Source organism: Microcebus murinus, chromosome 12 (genome assembly GCF_040939455.1).
Source record: "Microcebus murinus isolate Inina chromosome 12, M.murinus_Inina_mat1.0, whole genome shotgun sequence".
In the NCBI taxonomy this organism is placed as follows: domain Eukaryota; kingdom Metazoa; phylum Chordata; class Mammalia; order Primates; family Cheirogaleidae; genus Microcebus; species Microcebus murinus.
This window is the reverse complement of record NC_134115.1, coordinates 86346872-86374602: the sequence shown is the minus strand read 5'-3', so window position 1 is coordinate 86374602 and position 27731 is coordinate 86346872. Positions and strand designations below refer to the sequence as shown.

Genomic DNA, 27731 nt, shown 5'->3' with positions numbered 1-27731 from the left:
AGATACACTGTTTCTCCAGCCTGACCCTCTCTTCTCCTGGGGCATGCTGAGCTTCCCTCAGGGATCTCTTCCCCAGGACCATTTCCTGACCCAGGGATGTCCCCTTCACGACCCTTTTCCAAGTTACTGTGGTCAGTCTACCTGGCTGGCTCCTCGGGTCATCTGGGGCTCTGAAAGGCAGGGCAGGGCTGATATGGACTCAAAGAATATTTGTTGAATGAATGAAAGACTGAGTGAATCTAAGATTGTAAGAGGATAGCATCTCAGTTCATCAACCTGGGTTTTTTGTTGTTGTTTGTTTGTTTGTTTTGAGACAGAGTCTCACTCTGTTTCCCTGGCTAGAGTGAGAGTGCCGTGGTGTCGGCCTTGTTCACAGCAACTTCAAACTCCTGGGCTCAAGCGATTCTCTTGCCTCAGCCTCCCAAGTACCCAAGTAGCTGGGACTACAGGCATGCACCACCATGCCCGGCTGATTTTTTTTTTTTTTTTTTTTTGAGACAAATTCTTGCTTTGTTGCCCAGGCTAGAGTGAGTGCCATGGCGTCAGCCTAGCTCACAGCAACCTCAAACTCCTGGGCTCAAGCGATTCTCCTGCCTCAGCCTCCCAAGTAGCTAAGTTTTTCTATATATATTAGTTGGCCAATTAATTTCTTTCTATTTTTAGTAGAGACAGGGTCTCGCTCTTGCTCAGGCTGGTTTCGAACTCCTGACCGTGAGCCATCCTCCCGCCTTGGCCTCCCAGAATGCTAGGATGACAGGCGTGAGCCACCGCGCCTGGCCTGTTTGTTTTAAGACAGAGTCTCTCTCTGTCACCCTGGGTAGAGTGCAGTGACATCATCATAGCTCACTGCAACCTCCAACTTCTGGACTCAAGCAATCCTCCTGCTTCAGCCTCCCAAGTAGCTGGGACTACAGGCGTGTGTCACCACACCCAGCTAATTTTTCTATTTTTTGTAGAAATGGGGTCTTCTTGCTCAGACAGATCCAACCTGCGGTTTGGAAGTCAAAGAAGCCTGGGTTCAAGTATGGGCATTGCACCTTATGAGCCGTGTGACATTGGCAACTGTCTTAACTTCTCTGAACCCCAATCTCCTGATCCAGTTATTACAGTTACTGAATAGTTTCAGTGATATGATTCATGCCAATCCTTTATCTTAAAATCTGCACGTGGTATATGCTCAATAAAAATAAAAGGGTTTTTTCAGGTGTGGGATTTAAAAAATGTAAAGTGTGTGTATGTGTGTATATGCAATTACATCTGTTGGTGTAGGCATAGAAAAATAAGAATGTGTATATGGAAGGCTATTTAATAAACTAATAACTAAATTACAGTTAGCTAATGCCATGCTAGAGAGTGAAATTAAAGAAATTAGAGAAATATTTCCTGTTGTACTTTATATATTTTCTTCTTTTGCCTAGGCTGGAGTGCAGTGGTGGGATCATAGTTCATTGTAACCTCAACTCCCAGGCCCAAGTGATCCTCCCTTCTCAGCCTCCTGAGTAGCTAGGACTAAAGGCAAATGCCACCACATCCAGCTAATTTTTAAAATTGTTTTGTAGAGGCCAGGCACCGTGGCTCACGCCTGTAATCCTAGCACTCTGGGAGGCCAAGGCGGATGGATTGTTTGAGCTCAGGAGTTCGAGCCCAGTCTGAGCAAGAGCGAGACCCCGTCTCTACCAAAAATAGAAAAAATTAGCCAGGCATGGTGGCACATGCCTGTAGTCCCAGCTACTCGGGAGGCTGAGGCAGAAGGATTGCTTCGGCCTAGGAGTTTGAGGTTGCTGTGAGCTAGGCTGACACCATGGCACTCTAGCCCGGGCAACAGAGTGAGACTGTCTCAAAAAAAAAATTTTTTTTTTTTTTGTAGAGATGGAGTCTCACTATGTTGTCTAGGTTGGTCTCAGACTCCTGGTCTCAAGTGATCCTCCTGCCTCAGTCTCCCAAAATACTGGGATTACAGATGTGAGCCACCTCTCCTGGCTGTATTTTATGTTTTTGTACTTAAATGTCTTACATTGATCATGTTTTGCTTATATAATAAAAAACAGAAAGTTTAAACAAAAACTAAAATACAATAAGCATACGAAAGAATACTCAACGTCATTAGTCATTAGTCATAAAGGAAATGCAAAACAAAACCATGTGATGCCCCTTCCCACAACTAGAATAGCTAAAGTTAAAAGGCTTGACAATACTAAATGTTGTCAAGCAAGAATGTGGAGCAACTGGAACTCTCATACATTGTTGGTGAGGCTGTAAAATGGTACGAGCATTTGAAAAAATGTTTGACAGTTTCTAGTATTAAGAACACTTCCTGGCCAGGTGCAATTGTTCATCCCTATAATCCCAGCACTTTGGGAGGCCAAGGTGGGAGGATCTCTTGAGGCCAGGAGTTTGAGACCAGCCTGAGCAACAAAATGAGACCCCATTTCTACAAAAAAATACAAAAATTAGTCAGACATGGTGGTGCATACCTGTAGGCCCAATTACTCGGGAGGCTGAGGCAGGAGGATTGCTTGAGCCCAGGAATTTGAGGTTCCAGTGAACTCTGATGATGGTGCTGTACTCTAGCCTGGGCAACAGGGTGAGACACTGTCTCAAAAAAAAAAAACAAAAAAAAAAAAAACACTTCCACTATGAACCAGAAATTCCACTCCTAGCTATTTACCCAAGAGAAATGAAAATATGTGTCCACAAAAACACTTTTACACAAATGTTCATAGCATCTTTTTTGTTGTTTTTTTTGCGACAGTCTCCCTGTGTTGCTTGGACTAGAGTGCCATGGCGTCAGCCTAGCTCACAGCAACCTCAGACTCCTGGGCTCAAGCAATCCTGCTACCTCAGTCTCCTGGGTAGCTGGGACTACAGGCGTGCACCACCATTCCCAGCTAAGTTTTTCTATATATGTTTAGTTGGCCAACTAATTTCTTTCCATTTTTTTTAGTAGAGACGGGGTCTCACTCTTGCTCAGGCTGGTTTCGAACTCCTGACCTCGAGTGATCCACCCGCCTTGGCCTCCCAGAGTGCTAGGATTACAGGCGTGAGCCACGGTGCCTGGCCTATGGCATCTTTATTTATAAGCAACCTAAATGTCCATCAACATGAGAATGGGCAAACACTTTGTTGTATATCCATACAGTGGAATACTGCGGAGTAATAAAATGAAACAAGCTACTGATACAGGTAGCAACATGGATTAGTCTCAGAAACATAAAGTGGTGCCAAAGAAGCTAGACAGGAAAAAAAAAACAAAAACAGATTGCATTGTTGTTTAATTCCATTTACATGGAGTTTATAGAACCTTACTTCATGTAAATGGCATTAAGCTGATTTATTGTGATAAAAGTCAAAATAGCAGTTGTCTTTGAAGCAATGTGACCTGGAATGAGAGAACTTTCTGGGGTACTGGAAATATTTCATGTCTTGCTCTGGGTGATGGTTCTACACCTGTATACACACAAGAAAACCTCATCAAGCTTTGCACAAATGCCCATAACAGCTTTATTTGTAATAGCCCCGAGCTGGAAACAACTCAAATATCCATCAGTAGGCAAATGGAGAAACTGTGACACTTCTATACAGTATAATACAACCCAGCACTAAAAAGGAATGAGCTATTAATACAACAACACGGACGAATCTCAAAATGATACTGAGTTTTAAGAAACAACTAGATACAAAAGAATAATACTACATATGATTCCATTTATACAACATTCTAGAAAATGCAAGCTAATCTTTAGTGATAGAAATCAGATCAGTGGTTGCCTGGGGAAGGGTGGTACATGAGAGAGGGAGGGAGAGATTGCAAAGGGGAGAAGAAAGCTTTTGGGGCGATGGGTATATTCATTATCTTGACTGTGGTGATGGTTCTACAGGTGCACACATATGCCCCAAATCACCAAACTGTCCATTTTAAACATGTGCAGTCTATTATCTGTCAATCATACTTCCAAAGATGTCAAAACATATTTTTAAAACTCCGAGAATTGTGCATTTGATATCTGCAAATCAGGCTTCAAAAAATAAAACAAAAAAGAAAAGGAAGAAACCATACTCGTACTCCTGACCCTGTATCCCAGATTGGCAATTCCAGCCTGGCCAGACCCCCGGGATCCTTCTTCTTTTCTTAGAGCACCCCCTGGAGAATTTGTACAAATCAGCGCTTGGCAGCCCAGCTGGCTCATCAGGCACACGCAGCTTCTTTCCCAGTTCTGTCTCTGATGGCCCAGCTCAGACACCTCCTCCTCCTCCGGGAAGCCATCTGGCCTCGTGCCACACCCTCGGTGCTGGGGGCTCCCAGGGCTCTTGGCTCAAACCTTTCCCATGGCACCGTGCACCTGGTATCATCAGCATTAGAATCCAGCGCAGACCTGCCTGTGTTCGCCCTGGATGCTGACAGTAATCATGACAGCAGCCACCATTTGACGCGTGGGCCAGGCCCTGGGCCAGTGCTATACATGGATGATGTCATCGCCTCCCTACAAACACCAGGATAGCGGAGATTATTGCTCCCTTTTGCAAAAGTTGAGGCTGAGAATGGTGAGAGCCAATCAGAGGCCTCCGGGCTACAGTAAGGTCGAAGAACACCCACACTCCACAGCCTTCTCACCCCGAGGGGTCACCCAGCGCTTTCCTGGGTGGGCAAAGAGGAAGGATTTTGCACCTTTGGAACTCTTCCAAATTATAGAAAGATGCCTTACAAGGATGAAGGGGATTTCCTTTAAGGTATAAGGCATTAACTTAAAGTTTTCCAGAACAGGATATACTTGGACAAAGTAAATAACATGGACAGAAAACCTGGCTTGAAGAAGGCTTTTCCTTGGGGTTTTTATCTATTTTTTATTTTGTAAATTTATTTTTATTTATTTATTTGAGACAGAATCTCACTTTGTTTCTCCAGCTAGAGTGCAGTGGCATCATTATAGCTCACTGCAGCCTCCAACTCCTGGGCTCGATCCTCCTGCCTCAGCCTCCTGAGTAGCTGGACTACATGCATGCGCCACCAAGCCCGGCTAATTTTTTCTATTTTTAGTAGAGATGGGGTCTGGCTCTTGCTCAGCCTGGGCTCGAACTCTGAAGCTCAAAGTGATCCTCCCACCTCTGCTTCCCAGAGTGCTAGGATTACAGGCGCGAGCCACAGCGCCCACCCATTCGGGACTTTTAATTCTCGTTATTAAACAGCCCTACATGTGCAGATGTGGGTCCCTGGCATAGAGGTGGAGAGGAAAGAATCTGGAAGAATCTGAAGCTCAGATGCCTTGATCTGCCTGGTTAAAATGTCTGCGTATCAGTCTCCCCATCTGTCACATGGGCCAGGTTTTGTCCTACCGGCAGGGTACAGTGCTTTGGAGTGAAGTAGACCCAAGTTGGAAAACTGGCTTTTTGACTTCCTGCCCTCGTGACTGACCTCACCCCTTTGAGCTTTGGTTTCTTCATCTGCAAAATGGGGCTAATAATAGCCCAGCCCTCGCAGGACTGTCACAAAGATAACATGTCCAGAGGCCTGGCCCGGCGCCTCGCACGCAGGGGCTGCTCAGCGCCACCCTCACACTGTGCCGTCATTGTCATTATGGGACTGGCGCAAAACATCAGACGCAATCCCTGGCTAGGGAAGTTCAAGTCTAGTTAAAACTACTTAAAACATGAGGCAGAATCGCACAAGTTTGCTATCATTATGATCCTCTTGACAACGTAACTCAGGAATATTTCATCCCTGGGCGGGACTGGCCACCTTGGCAGAATGCTTAGCATCCCTGACGTCCCTGACCTTCAGACGCCCAATGCCAATAGCAAGCCCCCTACGCACAGACACCAGACATAGTGACAATTAAAACACCTCTGTACGCACATTTCCAAACACCCCCTAAGGGGAGGTACCACCGCTGCCTCCTCCCTCGGGGCTCCCTGCACACATGTGTCCGGTGGAGTGGGTGACAGGGGCTGAATCCAGCCCACACTGCACTTGCCAAGGGTGTCTCTGCACTTGCAAAGCCTGTTGTCACTGACTTTACTAATTCTCATGGAGGGGACATACGGGTAGGGAGGTCTGGTCACTGTATGCTCCCTGCTTCCAGGGGCCTGACCCGTCATTAACACACAGCGGCCTGTGCCCACCCCAAATCCCCACTCTGGGCTCTCCCCACCACTTCTCGCTCCTCTTTCCTGCCACCTTCCTCGTTGGCCTTCTCTCTGTTCCTCCCCATGGAATGGCTTCTGCCTGCCAGACTGTGCTCCCGGCGAGGACAGGAACTGTCTCAGTTCCCCGAACTCAGCACTCAGGAAATGCTTTCTGAATACAGGATCACCCTCATTCATGGAGAAGGCCTGGAGGACAGAAGTCAGCAAGGCTAAGGGAGAGAGGAAGGAGGGTGAGGCTCGGGTGGAGATGGCCCCACCCTGGGAGGCCCGGCCCAGCCTCACCCCTCACCGCAGGCTTAGTCACTTGGGGGCTGGGCAGGCCCAACCAGCACTGCCATGCCCGACAGGCTCTGAGTCACAGGCTGGTGAGGGCAGCTGCGGCCCAGCAGGAAACCAAGTCTGACAAGGAAGACGTGGGAGGGGGCCGGTGTAGCCTGAAAGCCCTCCGGGCTGGGGCGGCGCTGGAGCAATGGGAGTGACCGTTCAATGGCAAGCGGCTCTCAGGGACTTGCTGGGAGCCGGGAACCATGCCAGGCTCTGGCCCCTGCTTTTTGGGGGCTCTTACTCTGGAGGAGGGGTTGGGATGGGAGGTAAGACGTGCACAAGTCCCTGTGACACAAGGGGTTCTTGACAAGGGACATATGACAGGCACATGACAAGAGCTAGCGGAACTGCTGGCTGCTACCATCACTTCAGCAGGGCAATCTGTCACCACGCATCAAAAGCCCCAAAAGGAGCTAGGTGCAGTGGCTCACGCCTGTAATCCTAGTACTTCGGGAGGCTGAGGCAGGAGGATCGCTGGAGGTCAGGAGTTGGAGACCAGCCTGAACAAGAGCAATACCCTGTCTCTACTAAAAATAGAAAAATTATCCAGGCATGGTGGCACATGCCTGTAGTCCCAGCTACTCAGGAGGCTGAAGCAGGAGGATTGCCAGATCCCTGGAGTTGGAGGTTGCAGTGAGCTGTGATGACGCCACTACACTCTCACTACTAAGCAACAGAGCAATATCTTGTCTTACAAATAAAAAAGCCTCAAAAGGAGGTTTAGCCCAGCAATCTCACTTCTAGAAATTTATCCTTAGAAAATAATTACGAGAATAATTGTCCAGTCGGTCATAGGAGAATAACTTAATGGAGCCATACAATGGAATAGGATGCAGCCATTAAAATTAGTAGATGAATATTCATTGGTATGAGAAGATGTTCACATTATACTGCTAATTGAAACACAAAACCGGTTATGGCAGAGAAGTGCGTCTTGTGTTCGATAAACAGTTGAATGCTCGGGATGGGTCTGGAAGGACCAGGGTGTGTAGCCGGGATCCATAGCTGGAAGCAGGCAGTGCTGTGTGTGCATTTTACCTTCATCCCTTACTTGCTGTGGGACCTTGGACAAGCCACTAACCTCACTGAGCCTCAGTTTTCTCTGCTACAGGATGAGTGTCCCCAAAAGGTTGTGGTGCAGATTAGAGGAGGCAGACAGTACAGCCCGAGCTATGTACTCGGGCCCACAATGAATGGGGCTTTCATCGTCTTTCTCATCCTGTTGTTATTATTTCTCACCCCCTGGCTGCCTGCCGGCGCTTCAACAGCCCCTTGCATGACTTTGGTGCTGTTGGCACCAACTACAGAATTGTGACCTGGAAGGTGGTGAGCAGCCCATTCCTGGAGGTATGTAAGCAGAGGCTCTGCATGGTAGCAGAGGCCTGACTTGCTGTAGACTGGACTTTGTATCAAATGAGCAGGCATGAGCATACATGTGCAGATCTATGAACAAGAGACTGTCGGTCCCACATTGTCACATTCTTCTCTGGGGCCAGGACATCAGGGCAGTGTTGTGCACATTGTAGGAGCTCACTCAAGCTCCCATTACCTCTGACACTGGGAATGGATGTCATGTTGCGCAAGGACAGTTCTGGTCCTCAGAGAGGAAGATCTATTTACACGGATAATCACACACACAAAATAATCTTTTCTTTTTTTTTCTTTTTTTTGAGACAGAGTCTCACTCTGTTGCCCCAGCTAGAATGCCATGGTATCAGCTTAGCCCACAGCAACCTCAAACTCCTGGGCCCAAGTGATCCTACTGCCTCAGCCTCCTGAGTAGCTGGGACTACAGATCTTTTTTTTTCTTTTTCTTTTTCTTTTTTTCTTTTTTTTTTTGAGACAGAGTCTCACTGTATTGCCCAGGGTAGAGTGCCGTGGCGTCAGCCTGGCTCACAGCAACCTCAAACTCCTGGGCTCAAGCAATCCTCCTGCCTCAGCCTCCCGAGTAGCTGGGACTACAGGCAGGCGCCACCATGCCTGGCTAATTTTTTCTGGTTTTGGTAGAGACGGGGTCTCGATCTTGCTCAGGCTGGTCTTGAACTCCTGACCTCAAGTGATCTCAAGTAATCCTCCTGCCTTGGCCTTCCAGAGTGCTAGGATTACAGGCATGAGCCACTGTGCTGGGCCACAAAATAATCTTGAGTGTGCTGCTTGCAGTGAAGGAGGAGTATAGGGTGCTGGGGGCAGGTGGCAATTATGGCAGGCCTGAGGGGTCGTGGGCAGGAAAGTCTTCTCTGACAAAGGGTAATTAGCTGAGGCCTGAAGGATGAATGGTGCTTGTGGGGCAAGATGGGGAAGGGAATAGTGAGTGTTTCCTAAGCCCTGGGGAAGGATGGAGCCGGCAGGTTTGAGGATGTGAAAGTTCAGTGCAGCTAGAGGGAGAGGAGAAGAAGGTGAAGGAGGGGCTGGCAGGAGCCCCCAGTGCTATATTTAGGGTCTGATTTTCTCTCCAGGACAGTGGGAGCCATGGAAGGTTAGCAGCAGGGGGATGACACGGTCATATCTGTGTTTTAGAGCAATTCATCTGGCTCCCACTGAAGAATAAGTGGGAGCTGGGCAGTTGCCCTGGACTTGGGTGTGGTGGTGGGGCTGGGGCACGGTGACAGCTTGGCCACCAAAGGAGCAAGAAGGGAGCTGAGCAGCCCAAGGCCACGTGACAGATGCAACAGGCTGTGGGCCGTGTCCCCTTCTGCCCCCCAACAGTTAATAAAGAGGGGAGGTCTGGGCGGGGTGCCAGGGTCCCTTCCGCACAACAGGCCATGCCAACTGGGTAAGCAGAGGTGGACACATGATATTCCTTAAAAACAAAATCCTGATTCATTCACACTCCCTGCTGTTTACTGGAGGTGTTTGTTTTTTTTCTCCTGTTCTATTTCAGGTTTGACAGGTTTGTGGGGAGAGCAGAGGGAGACTCAGAGCCAACTAGGAGGGAGACGGACTGTGGGGAGAGAAAGGGCTCCTCCTTCTTCCTTCCAGACAGGGAAGGGGTCTTCAGCCACCATGTTCTCCGGCAAATCCCTTCTCTTCTCCGGGTCTCAGGCCAAGCTCTAGCTCTGACCTCTGGACCTTCCCTTTGGCAGCGAAGTATTATTATTCTTCACCTTTGGGTCCCTGGTTCCAAATGGGCTTTAGGGTGGGGCAGGCTGGGGTGGGGCAACCTTGCAGGGAGCCACTTCCTGACAAAGGCCTGACAGTCAGGGGCTGTGGGTGGCATTCTCTGCTCAGGAGGGGGTGGCCCAGCAGGTGGGTAGAGGAGAATGTTCCCTCCCTCGCTGCTCCAGATCTGGACCATTCCAAGCCTCTGTCCACATCCCTGGCATCTTCCACCAGGCTCCAGGGCCAGGGCCAAGGAAAGGGGGTGGGAGGGCCTGGTGAAGAGGGACAGTGTCCAGAGTCCTTGCAAAGGAGCAGGGACCCTCCTGCCTTGCAGAGTGGAATTGCTGTAAAAGGAGCCCTTACAAATTATTAAGAAAAAAAGATAGACTTTCCAAGAGACAGGCAAGCAGAGGATATGAAATTAAAAAAAACAGAGATGGCCAATACATGTGTGAAAAGATCCTGCAGTTTACTCAAAACTAAAAAGCGAACATCAAGATGGCCTCAAACATAGAGGTTCCCAGCATCTCAGAGTTGAGAAATTCTCTGATGTTTAACTTTCTGAATCCTCCATAGTGCTGATGGCTACATTAATTTTTCCTTTCTTTTTCTTTTCCTTTTCTTTTTTTTTTTTTTTGAGACAGAGTCTCCCTCTGTCACCCAGGCTAGAGTGTTGTGGCATCAGCCTAGCTTACAACACCCTCAAACTCCTGGGTTCAAGCGATCCTTCTGCCTCAGCCTCCCAAGTAGCTGGGACTATAGGCATGCGCCACCATGCCCGGCTAATTTTTTTATTTTTAGTAGAGATTGGGTCTCGCTCTTGCACAGGCTGGTCTCGAACTCCTGAGCTCAAGGGATCCTCCTGCCTCAGTCTCTTGGAGTGCTAGGATTATAGGCGTGAGCCACCGTACCCAGCCTCATTTTTCTTTCCTTTAAAAAAAAAAAAATTTAATGAAGTCTTATTTGGGGGAAAGGAAAAAAAAAAGGCAAACAAGAAACTTCATTCCTCCCCCATGAAAAGATCATAACTTTTTAATTACAATCACTGATTTATTGAGATATGGCACAGAGTTGAGAACTTTTAAAGAACTTTAAAATCTTCCCAGAATAAAATAAAAAGTCTCTGTTCTCGACATTCTCTAGTTGCCTCCTCATATGGTCCCACCTGTCCACAGCAGGAGGTCTTGGAGCAGCCATCTATCCCAGTCCCCACGCGTCCTCCTGCGGCCTTTGCTCACACTATGCCTCACCTGGCGCGCCCGCTCTGGGTCTGCCTGTTCCAGTATTTAAACAAGGATCGCTGTGTGCATGCAACGGAATATCATTTTTTAAAACTCCTCACAACAGGCGGGGCGCGGTGGCTCACGCCTGTAATCCTAGCACTCTGAGAGGCGGAGGCAGGCGGATTGCTCCAGGTCAGGAGTTCGAAACCAGCCTGAGCAAGAGCGAGACCCCGTCTCTACTATAAATAGAAAGAAATTAATTGGCCAACTAATATATATAGAAAAAATTAGCCAGGCACGGTGGCGCATGCCTGTAGTCCCAGCTACTCGGGAGGCTGAGGCAGGAGCATCGCTTGAGCCCAGGAGTTTGAGGTTGCTGTGAGCTAGGCTGACGCCACGGCACTCACTCTAGCCTGGGCAACAAAGTGAGACTTTGTCTCAAAAAAAAAAAAAAATCCTCACAACAATTTATTCAGCTATAAAATGGGCATGGCCATTCCTACCCCAGAAGCTGTGAGGACTGGAGGAGGCGGGAAAGCCGTGCCGTGGTGCCTGGCGTGTGGCACATGCTCCACAAATGGCAGCTCTTCTGAATCTTTATGGAGCAAGCTCCTTCCTGCCAGTTGGGTCTCAAGGCGTCATCTCCTTGGAGAGGTCTTCCTAGGCCACCTCCCAGGTGGCAGCCCACCCCACCCCCACTTGTCACCCTGTTGCATCTTTTTTTTTTTTTTTTTTTTTTGAGACAGAGTCTCAACTTTTGTTGCCTGGGCTAGAGTGCCGTGGTGTCAGCCTAGCTCACAGCAACCTCAAACTCCTGGGCTCAAGCAATCCTCCTGCCTCAGCCTCCCGAGTAGCTGGGACTACAGGCATGCACCACCATGCCCGGCTAATTTTTTCTATATTTATATATTAGTTGGCCAATTAATTTCTTTCTATTTATAGTAGAGACGGGGTCTTGCTCTTGCTCAGGCTGGTTTTGAACTCTTGACCTTGAGTAATCCGCCTGCCTCAGCCTCCCAGAGTGCTAGGATTACAGGTGTGAGCCACTGCACTCGGCCACCCTGTTGCATCTTAATGCTTATCACTCTCTTGAAGTTATTTCATTTGTTGTCTTTCTCCTCCAACATGAGAATATAGGGACCTTGATTACTCTCTTGTATCCCCAGTGTCTAGAATGGCACCTGACACATGGAAGTGTTTCGTATGTTTTTTCATTTTAAAATAAGCTCCATGGAAGTATAATTCACATCCAATAACATGCATCCTTTGTAAGCACACAGTTCTGTAAGCGCAGACAGGTGTGTACTCCCAACACCACCCAGGTGAGACGTAGACAGTTTTATCCCCACCAAGTTCCCTCTGGAGTTTTTTGCAGCCAATTCCCCTCCACCTCCTCCCAAGACAACAACATTTTTGTGTGTGGATTGAATGCATCTTGAGTGGTCCGGGACGAGCACAGGTTTGGGGGAGCTATCCACACGCATGCACAGCACCCTCAAGTCCACAATGCCTTTCCACTTTCCCATCTCATGTGCCTCTCACATGAGGCTATGTATGCTCAGAGGGATTAGGCGATGTGTCACAGAAGGTCTCCGAAGCCAAGGGCCAAGGGCCAGGGGCCTGGCATGCTGGGAAGTTTGTGGGTGCTCCAGGCTCACAGGCCTGGGTGCACTATGAAGGCTGGGGAAGGCCTGCTGTGCCCGTCTCTACCCCACGTGGCCTAGGCCTCTGGCCTCACTGAAAAGATGTCCTGTGGTGTCCAGATGCCAGCTAGCTCTACCTATCTGCTCCCTGGGCACAGGAGACCCTTCTGGTCCCTATAGCTTGGGCTGTGGGAAAAATGAAACAAAGTGACCAGCATCACTGGCTTTTAGTTGCTCAAAGAGAACCAGACACTGGATGTCACCAGACCTGGCCTCTGGCTAGGTTCTGCCTCTGCCTTGCTGTGTGCCCTTGGCAAGTCACTTTCCCTCTCTGGGCCTCAGTTTCTGCCCCTATAAATGGAAATCAGTAAATTCTGCCACCTTGACTTCAACTCCACCTATGACTCTCTACCGGCTCTTCAAACGACGGGCCTTTGCCCGTGCTGTCCCCACTCCCTGGAATGCTGTCCCCAGTATCTGCTATCAAGATTCTTCTTTTTCAACTTCTAGCTCTGCAATTTTCCTCAAAACAGAATGCCCTGCTCCTTCTTCAAGCTTCTCTACCATCTTGAGAGCAGGGACTGTGATGAATAAGAAAATGACAGGTTCTGTTTGTTGACAGATGACTGACCCTGTGCACTTTGTTATCCCATTTAATCCTCCCAACAAAGTGTCGTTATTCTCACTTGACAGATGAGGAAACTGAGGTTCAAAGAGGTAATGCCACTTGTCCAAGGTCAAAAGGAGGGCAGGCTGGGCTTCCTCATCTTTTCATCCCCAGCATCTGACGGAAGGCCTGGCACACAGGTGTTTGTCACCTGTTTGCTGAATGGCCGGTGAGCACAAGGGAATGCCTGTATCACTCCGATCAGTCAGGCCCACCTACCTCCTGGTGTGGACAGGCCTGAAGTATAGGTGCTCAGCAATGTAAACTGTTATTATCGTCACTTTCTGCCTTACATCACAGTTACAATAACAGGGTGGCATGCACAGAGAAGTGGTGAGCACTCAGGCACCCGGGGCAAGCAAGCAGGAACGGGATGGGCCTTGTCAGAATGCAGGACAGGAGACCTGAGCATTGGTAGCCAAGGAAGGCCTCTGTCACCGCAGTCCGTGATTTGAGGATCCCGGATGTTAACTTGACTGTCTTCCTTACCAGCTGGGGAGGGAGGTTCTGCGACTGCAACACGTTCTCAGGTAGTGGCGACCCGCCCGCACCCAGCCCCATAGGCCGGGTACCCAAAGTCTGGGTTTTGATTCTGATAGTCTTTTGCAAACTGCGAAGTGCTATTATTTTTTTCCCCTTCTGAATTGTCCCGTCTCACAAGCTGCCTCCCGAGTGAGGCACGGCCCGTATGCTGGACCTGAGTAACGCCCGCCCGGCACTGGGGCTGGGGTGCCTTTGGGCCAGAGCCCTCCCCGCCTCGCCCCTTCCTACAGCTATTGTGCAAGACAGGCCGGCACACCTTCGGGGGCAGGTCGGATCAAGGCCAGGAACTTCCTGAGTGCAGCCGGCCGCGGGCAGGACTGGGGGCTGGGGGAGCGCTTCAGGGAGCAGAGGGCGGGAGGAGCGCGGGCGAACGCAAATTCCGGCTCGCCGGCCTAGGCTTCCCCTGCCATTCCCGCACGCCCTCCTCGGCATGGTTCTCTTCCCGCGCACAGAGGGCAGGAGAGGAGGGAGGGTGTCCCCAAGGCTGGAGCCCCCCAGGGCACCCCCAGTTCTTTCAGATGCCCCACCAGCCCCATCTCTTCGCCTCGGTCGGGGTCGGGTGCGCTCTCTGCGCGTCTCTCCTCCGCCTCCCTTTCGGGACCTTCTCTTTGTCTGCGCCTCCCCGGCGGTCCCGGCGTCCCCAGCCCGGGTTCCCCGCCCGTAGCCGGGAGGGGGCGGGGCCCGCCCGGGGCGGGGCCTGGCGGGCAGGGCGGGGCCTGGCGGGGCAGCGGGCGCGGGCTGGCGCGGGAGGCTGAGGCTGCGGGGACGCGGCCGGGCCGGAGCGGAGCGGGAGCGGCAGCCGCGGCCGGGGGCGGCAGGGCGACGGGGGCAGGGCGTGGCGGGCTCCATGGCGCCAGCGGCGTCCGCCTGAGCAGCACGGGCAGCGGCGGGCGGCGGCCGGATCGGGCCGCGACTCTTCCTCGCCATGGGGGACTTGCTGTCCACGCACCTGGACGACGCCCGGCGCCAGCAGATCGCAGGTGAGGGTCTGGCCGCGCCGCGCGCGCCCAGGGTTCTGCCGCGACCCCCGGGCCACGCCCCCCGAGGCGGCCGTCCGCGCCGGGCCGGGGTCTCCGGAGAGACGGGCCGGGCGGAGCGGGAGCTGCCGGGGCCGAGCCCCGCGCGCGAGCTTGTTCCCTCCGAGTCTGGGCGCCCCTGCCCGCCCGCTTCTGAGCTCCGCCCTCCGCTTCTTGAGGGGACTCAGAGACCCTTCCCTACCGGAACCCCTTCGGAGCCCGGTCTTGTCCGATCCCCCAACGCGGGTCGCAGACTGGCCGCCCTTGGCTGTCCCAGCCCAGAAGCGTTCCGAGCCCACTTTCTACCCTCTTTGGAATCTCCCCCACACAGCGCGTCCTGACCCTCCTCCCTAGCTGTCCCGGCCCCAGCCCTGGTACACGTGGCCGAGGCTTCCAGGGAACCGGTTCTCAGGGCCCAGGCTGAGCGACGAGAGTGGGGCGAGGCACAAGACTGGGAGGCATGGAGGACGTGGGGTTCCATGTCCTTCGGCTCAGACTCGCAGGCTGCTCCTGCTGGCAGCGGGGGCGAGGGGCTGGTCACTGCCAGAGCGGGGCCCTCGCAGGGCCAGTTCCCAGCCGCCTCAGCCCCTTCCTTCAGCCAGCCCTGCTCGCAGCCTGTCACTGCGCGGTGCCGCTTCTCCGAAGGGCAGCTGTCCCCGAGGCTCCTGGGGAAGCGCCGGGGCTGCAGCAGGGTCCTGCATTCCTTTCCCCCCAGACCCTGGAGAGTGGGGAGACCGGTGAGGATCTCTGGCTGCCTGAGAAACTCAGCCCTGGCAGACCTCGCGGCTGGCGAGGCTGCCCTGGGTGGAATCCCAGCGTTTGTTTCCCAGGCGTTTGATCTTGGACAAGTCCCTTAATGTCTTGGCGCCCTGGTTTTCTCCTCTTTAAGATAGGGTCAATGATTTTTTCCTTATTATGAGTTGCTGAGAGACTTAAGTCAACTCATTTATGTAGTTTGCTTAGTACAGGACCTGGCATAGGCGAGCCGGGGCAGGTAGCCTCGGGGGCAGCCCATGAAGAGAGGAGACAGTTCCTCATGGCCACATTTGCTTCTCCCTGTCCAGTGGGCCCAGAGCACCGTGTCTGCCTACTCTTATCTTGATGTCCTGTAGAGTTTCAGCAGCCATGGCCTCCACACTCCCTTGAGAGCAGGGACCCCTGACAGCAGTTGACCAGGTGTCCCTTTAGTCCCTGTCCCCAGAGCCCCACCCTTGCTGGGTACTAAGAAGGTGCTGGGGAGGCCTGCCAGTGACTATAGTCCTGGGCTGGGGTGGCCTGAGCTTCCCCCGGGCCAGGCCTGGGGCTGGGCTCAGGGGTGGGAGTGACGTGGAGATGAATCAGACCCTCTTTAGCCTCCGAGCAGCAGGGGGTTAAGAACTGGAGAGCCTCCTTGTAGGACAAGGCCTGGACGCTGGGAGGAGGAAGAGCCAGGGCGGAGTCTTCCTGTCCCCTCCCTGTCGTGGCAACCTCCTGGGGCTCTGGAACAGTCCCTCCATTCAGGGCCTGCTGTAGGCCCCTCACCCGGCCTGGGTGTGGGTGGGGTACGCAGTGCCTTCTGTGGGGTTTTTCCTCTCCTCACACCCAGCTCTGGCTCTCCTCTTCCTGCCGCCTGGACTGAGCCCTGCCAGCCCACCCTCCTCTCCCCCGTGTTATAGGGGAGGGACTGAGACCACAGAAGGTGAAGTGTCCTCTCCTGGGGAGGCTTGGGTTGGTTTTGCAGATGCCAGACTGGGTGGAAGAGGGTTGTGCTTGCTCAGACCCTGCTGGCCTCTCTCTTCTCAACACTTCAGTGCTAATAATAACCCTCTTCAAATGCCTCACATTCCTGGTCTAGGCTCACCTGAGGGACTCCTGACACGTGAGGGGGAGAGGTTAGAAGGGGGGAGCCAGGAAGCCTCCCAGCACCCTCCAGAGGAAGTGAGCTGCCTGGGAAATCTCTGTTGGAGGGACCGAGGAGGGGAATGAGGGCGTGCCTGTGCCACCCCAGTGAGCCTGGGCTCTCGCCCCACCCAAGGAGCCCTGGGTACTTCCATGGCAGACAATTAAAATTCCGGAATCCTCCCCACCTGGGACCTGGTTCTCCTCCCCAGTAGAAACGTCAGAGGCGGGAATACGCCTTCCTGCAGTACTGGAGCTCCCAGGCCCGTGAGGGCTCTGGCACCTGGCTGCAGCGCTGTGCCCGCCCCGCGCAGGTGAGCAGGTGATTGCAGCCTGCCGGCAAGTCCTGGCAAAGGTCAGGTGCGCTCCTGCCCACAGCGCTGTTCTGCTGCCAGGGCACCTTTCATCCTGGGATTTCAAAGCCCCTGGCAAGTAGGGGCTTGTTCCCACACCAGCAGCCCCTGGGGGGTGGGGGGCAGGAGGAGTCCCTCCCACTTATAGGAGGGAGGAAGGAGCCCGGATCCAGAAGCCAGGAGGCCTGAGTAACCTGGGGCGTGGGCAGGTCACTTACTCTCTGGGTCTCAGGTTCCCTAGCTGTGAACCAGAGAGGGTGTGCCACCTGATGGCTGAAGTCCCTTCTAGCTCTGAGGGCCTAATGTTAACAATCTCAAATTTCCCCCTAAATCTCCAGACTTGAGCCTGCTCAAAGTCCTAAAACACAAAGCGCAAGTCACACAGCTAACCACTTCACTCTGTGCTTTAGCTGACTTGACCTTGGGCCAGCACCTTAATCTCACTTTTCTTATCTGTAAAATGGGGATAATAATGATGCCTGCCTGCTGGGGCTGAGGGGAGTATTTATGGGACAATGCGGGTTGGAAGCCAGCCCAATGCCGGGGGCATAAGAAGTGCTCAGCTGTTATCGTTGAGATTGTCCTTGCCTCTCTGTTATTAGGTTCTCCTGTGGCCCAGTGGGCTATGTCTTCGGGATGTTGGGAGTCTGAAGGTGGCAATTGCAGCTGAGGTTGGGGCCCTATTTTTTTGAGGTTTGTCCAGTCCCTGGGGTCAGGGTAGACTTGAGAATCCACCTGCGTTTTCAGAAGCCTTGGTTACGGTGATCCTTCTGCCTTGGCAACTGTGTGAGGCGAATGTGGGCCGCCTGCCATGGGTCTGGAGGGCAGTGATGCAGTGATGGCAGACCCCCATGACAAATAGAAGGAACAAGGCCTTGGGGCAGGTGGCTGGGTCAGGCCAGCCCATACCTTCCACATGGCCCAGGGGGCAAGGCTAGGACCAGAAAGTGGAGGTATGTGGGCCATGAGTGGCTTCGCAGCTGTATGAGGGTTTCTTTGCATATGGCCTGAGCCACACAGACCGAGCTGCAGCAGGTGAGGGCCTGGGTGCCCCTGGCCGGAAACTTGGCCTTGGCTGGGGTGGGGGTCCCTTTCTGTTGCTAGGACAGCCTTGAGGGACTCAGATATTGTGGGAGGACTCCCTGCATGCACACACACTGCTGTAGGGTTTGCAGGGTTTGTCACCTGAGCAGGCAGGTGGGGGAGGTAGCAGGTGCTATGCTCCTCCCTCTGCCCTGCTCACCTTTCCCCTGGCTACTTTTTTTTTTAATAGCAGTTTCTCAATGCCTGTGAAAAGGAGGGTAAAAAAATAAATAGCAGCTTTATTGAGACATAGTTCACCTGCCATACAATTCACCCTCTTAAAGTGTCCATTTCTGGTTTTAGTACATTTGCAGAGCCGTGCGACCATTGCCTGTATCCATTTAGAGCACCGTCATCACCCCTGAAGCGAGCCCTGTGCCCATTAGCGGTCGCAGCCCTCCGGTGCGTCCCACCTCTAGGCAGCTCCTGTTGACTTTGTGTCATTGTGAAACTAATGCACACGCAAACAATTTAGGAGGGTACAGTAAAAAAAAAAAAAAAGAAGAAGAAGAAAGCTCACTCCATCTTTCTCCTTTCAATCCCACGGCCCGGAAGAAATCCCTCAAGTTCCATGTGTCGCCGTTTCTAGACGTATCCCTCTCTGTGTACACGCTCTGTGGCTTTGTTTATAAGACCAGGTCCTATTGTATGTTTCTGTGGTTGATTTTTTTCACTTGGTAAGTTGTGGACATCTTTCTGTGTCAGCACACAAGTCTACCTCGTCCTTTCTTGGTGGCTCCTTTCTGTGTGCAGGGTACTTTGTCCCCCGTTCATGGACCCCGGGTCAGTTCTGGCGTTTTGCTGGCGTGCACGAGGTCCCAGTATCAGAGAGGCCTCAAAATAGAACTCCTGCATGACATTCTGATTTATTGACACTCGGCCTGTGAAGAGGCAGCAAACACTTGATACCCTCCTGCCAAGGCGTACCTCAGTCCTGAGTATTGTCACCTTTTTGGACAATCAGATGTGAGAAAAGGGGTATCTCGTTTATGCATGGAGCAAAACAAATAATGCTTCTTTTGAGACTGGTTTTACAAAACCTACCTCTCTGCATGTGGGAAGTGGCTGTAAGTGCCAGGAGTGAAAGGATGGAAGTGTTCTGCCTTCGGCCACCCCACCCTGGTGAGTGGCTTCCTCATTGTCCCCAGCTTTGCAGAGAGAGCAGGCTGGCCGGAAGCAGTGCCCAGGCCTGGGCTGCTGCCCTTAGCCGAGGTCTGGGTCAGCCCCTGGGGGTGCAGCATCTGGGGCTTCTGCTGTCTCTTGTGTCTGGTCTTACATAACGTGCTTTTGTTGGCTTTGACCCTGCCCACCCCTCCCTCCAGCCTCCTTCAGTCCCCTCTGCTGCTTTCCCACTGCTGGGGCCCGAGCACCCGCCTCGCCTGCCCTGAGCCGCCCCAGTCTCCTCTGGGCTTCCAGTCCTCCCCACATGTGGAAAGAGAACTTTCTAAACCCCAACTGGGCCACAGCCCGCCCTCCCTGCTGCCTGAGGAATGAGGTTGAAAGACAAGAACAGGAATTACTCAGCCACCATCCTCCTGCGACAACCGCTTCATTCTTAGTCTCGTTTCCCTCCTGCGTTGATTGTTACGTGTTGCTGGGACCATGACTGAAGTTTGTGTCTGCTCCTTTCCCTAAATGGTTTCTAATAAACATCTCTCCAGGTCATTAAAACCTCCCTAGAAGCATTCCCAAAGGCCACTTCTTGGACAGAGGACAGAGGGAAATTTTCTTAGCCTTTCCCCTAAAGTTGGACGTTGGGTTGTTTCGTACATGTTGGTTTTTAGGGGCAAACTGAGCAGTGCGTTTCGTTTCCAGCTCTGGTCGCCTTCCCTGCTGAAGACAGCCTCATTCCCCAGCCTGACTGTCCCCACCCTCTGCTTCCACCAACCTGGGCATTTTGAGGGAAGCTCCTTCCTGGGAGCCCCTGACATCTCTGAGCATCCTTTCAGGAGGGCTCGAAGGGGCCGACCCAGAGCTGGGGATGGGGACTGGTGACCATGGCTTCTGGGTGCATGGCCACATAGGTTAGCTGCCTGCCTAGCCTGTGACATGCAGGAAGGGATATATTATCTGTCCGAGAATGGTGATCGGTGGAGGAGGGAGGGCTCCGAATGATAATTGTGAAGATTAGTTATAGTTTAACTGAGCACTTACTATGTGGCAGGCCTTCCTTTGCCTGTGTTATCTCACTGAGTCCTTATCTCAGTGTCAGGCCCGGAGTGGGGGAGTCCAAGGCTTTAGCTCTTCAAACCAAGTTCCACTATGACTCCATAGTGCCTGGTGCCCAGATTGGGCAGGGGCACAATAGCCAAGGCCCCCAGGAGAGGCCATCAGATGCCTTGTGGGGAGAGGCAGGAGCAGGAGCCCAGTGGGAACAGAGGGGCGGGTGTCAGAGGCTCCCAGAGGATGCACCGTACCCCACTGCCATTACTCAGCCTGAGACTCGGTCCTTTTCTCCTGCTCGCCCCCTCCTCCCCCGCGGGCAGAGCTCATGACTCACTTCACCCTGGGTCTCCTGCAAGCATCCTCCTGCGGTTGCAGAAATTCCTGAGCTGCTTTTTCCTTCCCCTGCCCCACCCCCACCCACTCTCTGCCTGAGGAAGAAGGGTTTTCTGTAGACCGTGCTGGGCAGAGTTTTAAGGAAGGAGCAGAGCAGATGCCTAGGTTTAAAACCCTTGAGGTGGCGCAAAGCCGCGCCCCTGTCCTGGTAGATCTCAGGGCCTGAGTCACAGAAGGCTTCTGATCTCACAGATTTTAGAACTGGAAGAACAGGAAGTATCCGCCCCTTGAGGGTACTGGGTCCACCCCCTGGGACTGGTCCCAGTTTTTGTTTTTGTTTTTTTTTGAGATGTACCACCTCCGGCCCAGGGAGGTGAGGGGACTGCCTGGTGAGTCAGTGGATGGTAAAGGAAGCAGGGACCCGAGGGGTTTCGGGGCCGGCTCTGCGGTCAGATCGCCTGGGCTCTGCCAGAGTCCTGGTCTGCCACTAGATGGATGGACTGGTGGTTTTGGGCAAGTTGGGCACCCTCTCTGAGCCCCAGTGTCCTCTGTGAAAGAGGATGATAGTTCCGGCTTCTCAGGCTGGGAGGGTCAAGTGTGACAGCCCTGGGCGCTGCAGCACAGGTCTGGGGGACGCTGAGAATGTGTGAGTGGTGGCTGCTCTGACTGTTACGTTATCGAGCAAACTTGATGCCCGGGGGATGTGCCAGGTCTGTCCCGAGGTCTCACGCACCCCAGCACCCTGTCTTGTGCTCCGGGGAGTTGGCGTGCCTCCGTGGCCCTGGACACCTGGGGTCTTCAGCAGGCACTTGGAGGGTGGTGAGAGGGAGCCGTGTTGCACGGCAGAGCCAGTCAGTCATCCGACAGCATCACCTGACACTCGGCAGGGCACAGAGGATAAAGGGGGGGAAGGCAGATGGGAACATGCCCCCTTGCCTGCCACGTGCTCAGAGCTAGACTTGTGAGTCTCAACCCTGGTCCCATTGACCATCTGCTGTGTGACTCTGACCGAATGGCCATGCCTCTCTGTGCCTTTTCTCTCCCTTTGTGATCTCAAGACCAGGATCTGCTCTTGGGAATTCTCTGCCACTGAAAATCCTTTCCTAGGGGTCCCTAGGCGTCTTCCAAAGGCAGGAGTGGGTGGGCTATGATGTAGAGGTGGAGATGCATGCTTGTGAGGCTCTGGCCTCAGACACACTCAGCCCTTCTTTCTTTTATTCATTGAATCAATAGTTATTGAGCACCTACTGTGTGCCAGGCACTGTGCTAGGCACCAGGGACGCACGATGATGCACAAAGTCACGCGTGGTGCCTGCCCGTGCGGTGTTTCCTGGCTGGGTCTCCCTCCCAGGGCAGGGAACGTGCTCAGAGGGGAAGACCTTCTGTAAGAAGGTGTAAGAGGGAGAGCGCCTAGTGGGTGGGCTGGGCTGGTCTGCTGGGATGGAAATGAGTGACATGGAAGGAGTCACAGGGGCTGGCCTTGGAGAGGAAGGGACTTTGTCCTAAGGGTCCCAGGGAGGCCTCTGTGGCATTTTCAGGTGGGGGAGGGACATAGCGAGGGACCTGGGGGGGTGTAGAGTGGCCAGGCCTCAGTAATGGAGACACGCAGGGTTGGGTGATCTGATGTCCACCACCCTTGGCCCTACAGGGCTGATGGATCCTATAGATTGTTTTATCAAGGCTAGTGTCCAGCCCGTGGTCCTGCAGCCTTTGCTTCCACCTCTCTGATGATGGGAGACTCACTCTCTTCCTACAGCCCTGAATATGAGCACCTCCTTTCTTCCATGGGCAGCGGGAAAAGAGGGCTGGGATCCAAGGACCTGCTTTTGAGAGCCTGTCCCAACTGCCCTGTCATTTGGCAGATGCCTTCCCTTCTTGGGCTCAGGTTTCTCATCTGTAAAGTGGGCACAACAGCAGCCCAGATCCACCAGGTGGTTGTGAGATGTCAGGGAGACGATGAGGCTTGAGCTCTCTGTGATTAAGGACACACTGGTTCCTGGTGTCATTAGCGGTTACTGTTGTGTGTAGTCCGTGTAGGACACTGGCTAAGGGAGTTTCTCTTCTTAGGGGACCAATGGTGCAGGGCGTGGGCCAGGGCTCTGGGTGGGGGTCCAAGTGCAGTGGTGGGGGCTCCAGTGGGTGCCTGGGCACCCAGGAGGGGCCAAGGAAGAATGTGGCCAAGCCAATTGCATCAGCTGTCCATCTTCCCCATACCTCAGCTGAGCAGAGCTACTTGTGTCCAGCTGAATTTGTAAAGCTAGTACTTTCTAGAAAAGGAGTCCCTTAGGCAGGAAATTTACCCATCCTCTCATGCTCCACTCACCTCTAATCCACTCCACCTGCTGGGAGTCGTCTGTGGGTGCAGACCAGGAGGGAGGCTACCACCCCAGAGCTGGTGCTGGGAGCCCTTGGTAGGGTGCAGGATTGGAGGCAGGCCCCCTGGGATGGGTGCCAGGTGATCCTTGGCAAGTCCTTCCTCCTCTCTGTGCTGTGGGCCCTTGGCCTGTCTCTAGTGCCCATCCAGCTCTGACCTCTTGGGAGCCTGCGGGCCTGGGCTGCGTTGAAGGCACAAAGCGGGTACAACGACTAGGTATCGCATGAGGCTGTTGAAGGAAGAGCCTCCCTGGACAGCCGTCTTGCGCCCGGCCTGAGCTGGGAACTGGGGCCGAAGCAGTGACGGGAGCCCTGATCTCATGGAACTCATGCCAGCCAAGAAGTTCCCATCAAGCTGGGTGCTCTGTGGTTTGAGTTGCAAAGACAATGGATCTTTATGTTTCCCAAAGTGCATGTTGGTTTAAACACTCAGTCAGCCTGACTCAAGAGGAGTGTGTCTGGCCTTGGCTGGGTGGCAGTAGGATTCTGCCACTGAGAGCTGTGTGGCCCTGGGCAAGTTACTCTCGTCCTTGGAGCCCCAGCTGTCAGTAAAATGGGCCCGGTGGTCCCTGTCTGTGGGTGCTGGGTGCTGGGTAAATGGCAGTTAATTGCATTTGAGTTCTTCGGGGAGGTGGGTGTCATTTGCCCCGGCCTGTCCGGATTTAAGGGGTGGGCCAGGCAGCCAGGGTGGGCGGGAGCTGACACTTGCACTCCTGCTTTGCTCTTTGTTTTGCTTTTTCTGGTTTGCTTTCTGAGAGCGGTGTGCCCTGGGAGCTGGAGGGAGAAAAGAGAGTAGAGCTTAAACTTTGGGGAGTCCAGGCCCTGCTGCCCCCCATCCCTGCTTTGAGTGTAGAGCTGCTGACGGGCAGCATTTGCTTTTCCTTTTCAGGCCTGGACCCTTTCTCCTCCTAGTCAGGGGGACCCCTTGAACCCTTCTAACCAGTCCCCGCTCCTTCCCATCACTGAGCAGCGGAGGCCCAGAGAGAGGGACGGTGCGACCACGGGCTCGGGGCTGCGGGACCGAGGTGGAGCCCTGAGCCCTTGACCCAGCACGGAGCTTTACCTCGCCCACTTCTCGCCCCCAGACCGCCCCAGACAGCGAAGCCATGGTCAGGGCAAGCGTGGCTGGGCTGGGTGGGGCGCAGAGGGTATAATTTAGAGAACGGAGTAAACAAGCCGCGGGAGAGAAGCAGGCCCTGTGCCGCCTCACAGACGAGCCTGTGTCTGGGGCAGCCCAGGCCTGTGCGCACCAGACAGTGGGGTGCTGTGTCCCGTCACAGAGCTGCGCCCCGCCCGCCCCACGCCCGCATCTCAGGCTGCCAGGAAAAGGGGCGGGGGAGGGGCCGCCTTTCCTTCCAGCGGGTGGGCCCGACAGTCACAGCCCACTGTGTGACTTTGGTCAAGGGGTGTCTCCTCTCCGGGCCTCAGTTCCCCATCTCTAAAGTGGGGGTGATCCCCCGTCTCAGGGAGAGTGGGGAGGATGGGACGATTGGAGCCCAGTGGCTGAATACAGCAGGCCCTTTCTCTCGCCCTGACCTCAGGCCAGCTGGATCTCAGAGTCTCTTGATTTCTTTCTGGCCAGAGGCAGGGGCCTCTCTCTCTGAGCAGAGGGGTTACTTTCTCAGTGACCCAAGAGTCAGCTGGGTCCTGAGAGGCCAAACCTCCAGTCCGGGCCAGGCCTTTGCAGGCTGCCCGGCTCAGCTTTCCCGCGGTCCTGCGGACACCACGGCAGAATCAGGGACAGAATCAGGGACAGAGGAGCTGTTTCTGTGCTGCCTTGCAGGCTGGGGCTGAGGGCCTGCCTGGCCTGGAGCCCCACCCCTCCCCTCTTCCTGCTTAGGAGAGTCCAGCTCTGTGGATGGGAGGTCAGTCTAGCCTCACACCTGCCCATACCTGTGTGGCCTTGGGTGACTCCTGTCTACTCTGGGCCTCAGTTTCCCCCATGGTTCAATGGAGGGGTCAGATGAGAGCCTCTGGTAGTGGAGTGACCTTCCCAATGAACATGTGTCACCCTGCTCAGACCCTTCTAGGCTCTCTTGTGTCCTTACGGTCAAGTTCCAGGCCCTGAAAAGCCCTCTGGGACTCACAGACCACCCAGCAGCCAGGAGCGCTGTTCCCTAGTCCCCCAGGCTGGGCCGACCCCACCTCTGGGCTCCTGCACCGTGGCCCTCCCCAGCCCACCTCCTAGCCCTTCCAGCCCTGGCTGGGATTCTAATTCTCCTGTGTGCTGTGAGCACCTGGCTGGTTCACCAGGGGCTCCCCTGCGGTGGACAGCGTGGCCTTGGGCACAGTGTGGCCTCGCAGGTCAGCTTGCTCCACCAGCTACTGGCCAAGTGCCCCAGGACAGTTACTGTGACTCTTGTGCCTTGGTTTCAATAGCTGTAAAATGGGAATAATAGTAATACATACATCATGTAAAGGTTGTTCCATTATGCACGTAAAGTCCAGAGAATGCTCAGGAATTGGTAACTGTAATCAGCATTGATCCGTGTGAATTGTTTTAATCTCCTAGCAGCCAATGAATGAATAAATGCCATCAGTTGCAAGTTGTAGGGTAGGGACCAAGCTCTCTAGATGAGGGGCTTGGTAGGTGCAGAGAGTGTGTGTGTAGGGGGAGTTGCAGAGGGGGGCAGATGCAGGAGGGCTCAGAGGCACCCCCATCCCGTGACTTACCCCTGCCCTCCACATCTGAGACCCACCGCCGTCCACAGCTGCCTTCGTTCATAGCTGCCTTCCGCCTGGCGCACCCCAGGTGGACCCTGGCTTTGAGGCCACGAGAGGCCTGGACAAGGGATTTGCTCTGGGGCAGGCTGACCCTCGCTCTGTGTTCCTGTCTGTTCCTGGCCCTTCTGCAGCCCTGAGCAGGACAGGCAGGGCTGGCACTCCTGGGCCCCGGGCCTGGCGCCCCCGCCGGCTCACTGAGCATCACAGGGGCACACAGCCACTGACCGCCCACCACGCGCTTGCCCTGGGCCGGCACTGCCCATACAGCCCGGCCGAGCTCGCCCGGGCCCTGTCCGTGTGGAGCCCATGGCTTGGCAGGACAGATACATCGCACACATAGTTACCAGCCAGTCGCCAATTCAGTCATCATCAGAGAGCAGATTGCTGTGAAGAAATGACCGTTCTTCCTAGAGAGCACGCACGTGTCCCGTGGGATCTTCCCGGCAATGCCTGTCGCGTGCTCTCTGGTCACAGAAGAGGAAACAGGGTCCACTGAGTGGGTGGGCTCAGGTCTGGGCAAGTCCCTCCCCACGTGGTGTCTCAGCTCCTTGGCGCCTGTCTCAGAGGGGTGCCATGAGGCCCGGGTCCCGCCACTGGCCCCACGCAGGGCTCAGGGTGGGTGGGCCGGCATCTGGGTTTTAGCCTTGGGACTGTGCAACTGCAGTGAAGCTGGGTTTGTAGCCCTGAAATCCTTCCTTTTTGCCCTAGACAGAAGCATGGCGTCTGGAAGCTGCTATGACTAAAGCATTGGGGTCTCTAAAGCAGCAGTCCCCAACCTTTTTGACACCAGGGACTGGTTTCATGGGAGATAGTTTTTCCATTGGGTCGGGGGAGCGTGCAACCTGGGTCCCTCCCATGCACAGTTTGCAGTGGGGTTCAGCTGCTATGAGGGTCGGATGCCCCCCTTGATCTAATGGGGGGCAAGGCTTGGGCAGTGATGTGAGCGATGGGGAGCAGCTGTGGGTGCAGGTGGGGCTCTGCTCGCCTGCCCACCCGCCCGCCCGCCCCACTCGCCTCCTGCTCTGCAGTCCTATTCCTGGCGGGCCATGGACTGGTGCCAGTCTGGGGGTCGGGACCTTAGTTCTAAAGGCTAGGCAGGAGATCCCTCCCCCTCCTCACACACTTCATAGTTAGCACTGGGCAGCACAAAGGTTGCCTGAAACCCACCCAGGCTTTCCACGCCCAGAATCTATTTCATAACTGGTAACAACATGGTTACATTATAGCATCATGGTGAAAAGGGAAACTGTATCAGTATTGTTGTTCTAATGGATAATATGTAGCCATTGAAAGTGAAGATGTAGTTTTGATTTTGGTGTTTTCATTTTTTGAGACAGAATCTCACTCTGTCACCCTGGGTAGAGTGCAGTGGCATCATCATAGCTCACTGCGACCTCAAACTCCTGGGCTCAAGTTATCCTCCTGCCTCAGCCTCCCAAAGTTTTAGTAGCTGGGACTATAGGTGCATACCACCACACCTGGCTGATTTTTTCTATTTTTAGTAGAGACAGTGTCTCACTCTTGCTCAGACTGGTCTCAAACTCCTGACGCCAAGCAATCCTCCTGCCTTGGCCTCCCGGCGTATTAGGTTTACAGTCATGAGCCACCACACCTGGCCAGAAGGTATAGTTTTGTATGTCTGAAAGTGTGTACATCTGTATAGGCACAGAAAAAAATATGAAAGGAAATTCACCAAAACGTAAATAGAGATTATTTCGGGGTGGTAAAATAATAGATTTTTTTAGAGACAAAGTCTTGCTCTGTTGCCTAGGCTGGAACGCAGTGGCGCAATCATACTTCACTGTAACTTCAAATTCCTGGGCTCAAGTGATCCTCCTGTCTCAGACTCCTCAGTAGCTGGGACTACAGGTGTGTGTCACCATGCCCAGCTAGTTTTTTCTTCATTACTACTTTTTTAGAGATGGGTTCTTGCAATGTTGCCCAGGCTAGTATTGAATTCTTGGCCTCAAGTGATCCTCCCACCTCGGCCTCCCAAAGTACTGGGATTATAGATGTGAACTCCAGTGCCCAACCCAGAATAACTTTATTGACTATATTTCTTGGAACAATTTCATTTCTCTGTCTGACTCCAGAATCTGAGCTACCCTGGCCTGACAAGAGCCCCAAGGGTGTTGCAAGCACAGGCTGGCTCCAGAGAGAAGAGG

General features: G+C 53.6%; 1 protein-coding gene across 1 annotated transcript in view; it reads left to right on the top strand.

Annotated features, from left to right (window-relative positions):
• The first annotated feature begins 14369 nt into the window (after positions 1-14369).
• The window catches only part of NIBAN2 (niban apoptosis regulator 2), a 53699-nt gene continuing 40337 nt past the window's right edge, over positions 14370-27731 (top strand). The window contains exon 1 of the mRNA XM_012771992.3: positions 14370-14620. Coding sequence (XP_012627446.1) covers positions 14566-14620 — 55 coding nt within the window. The 5' untranslated portion in view covers positions 14370-14565. The remainder of the gene's footprint in view (positions 14621-27731) is intronic.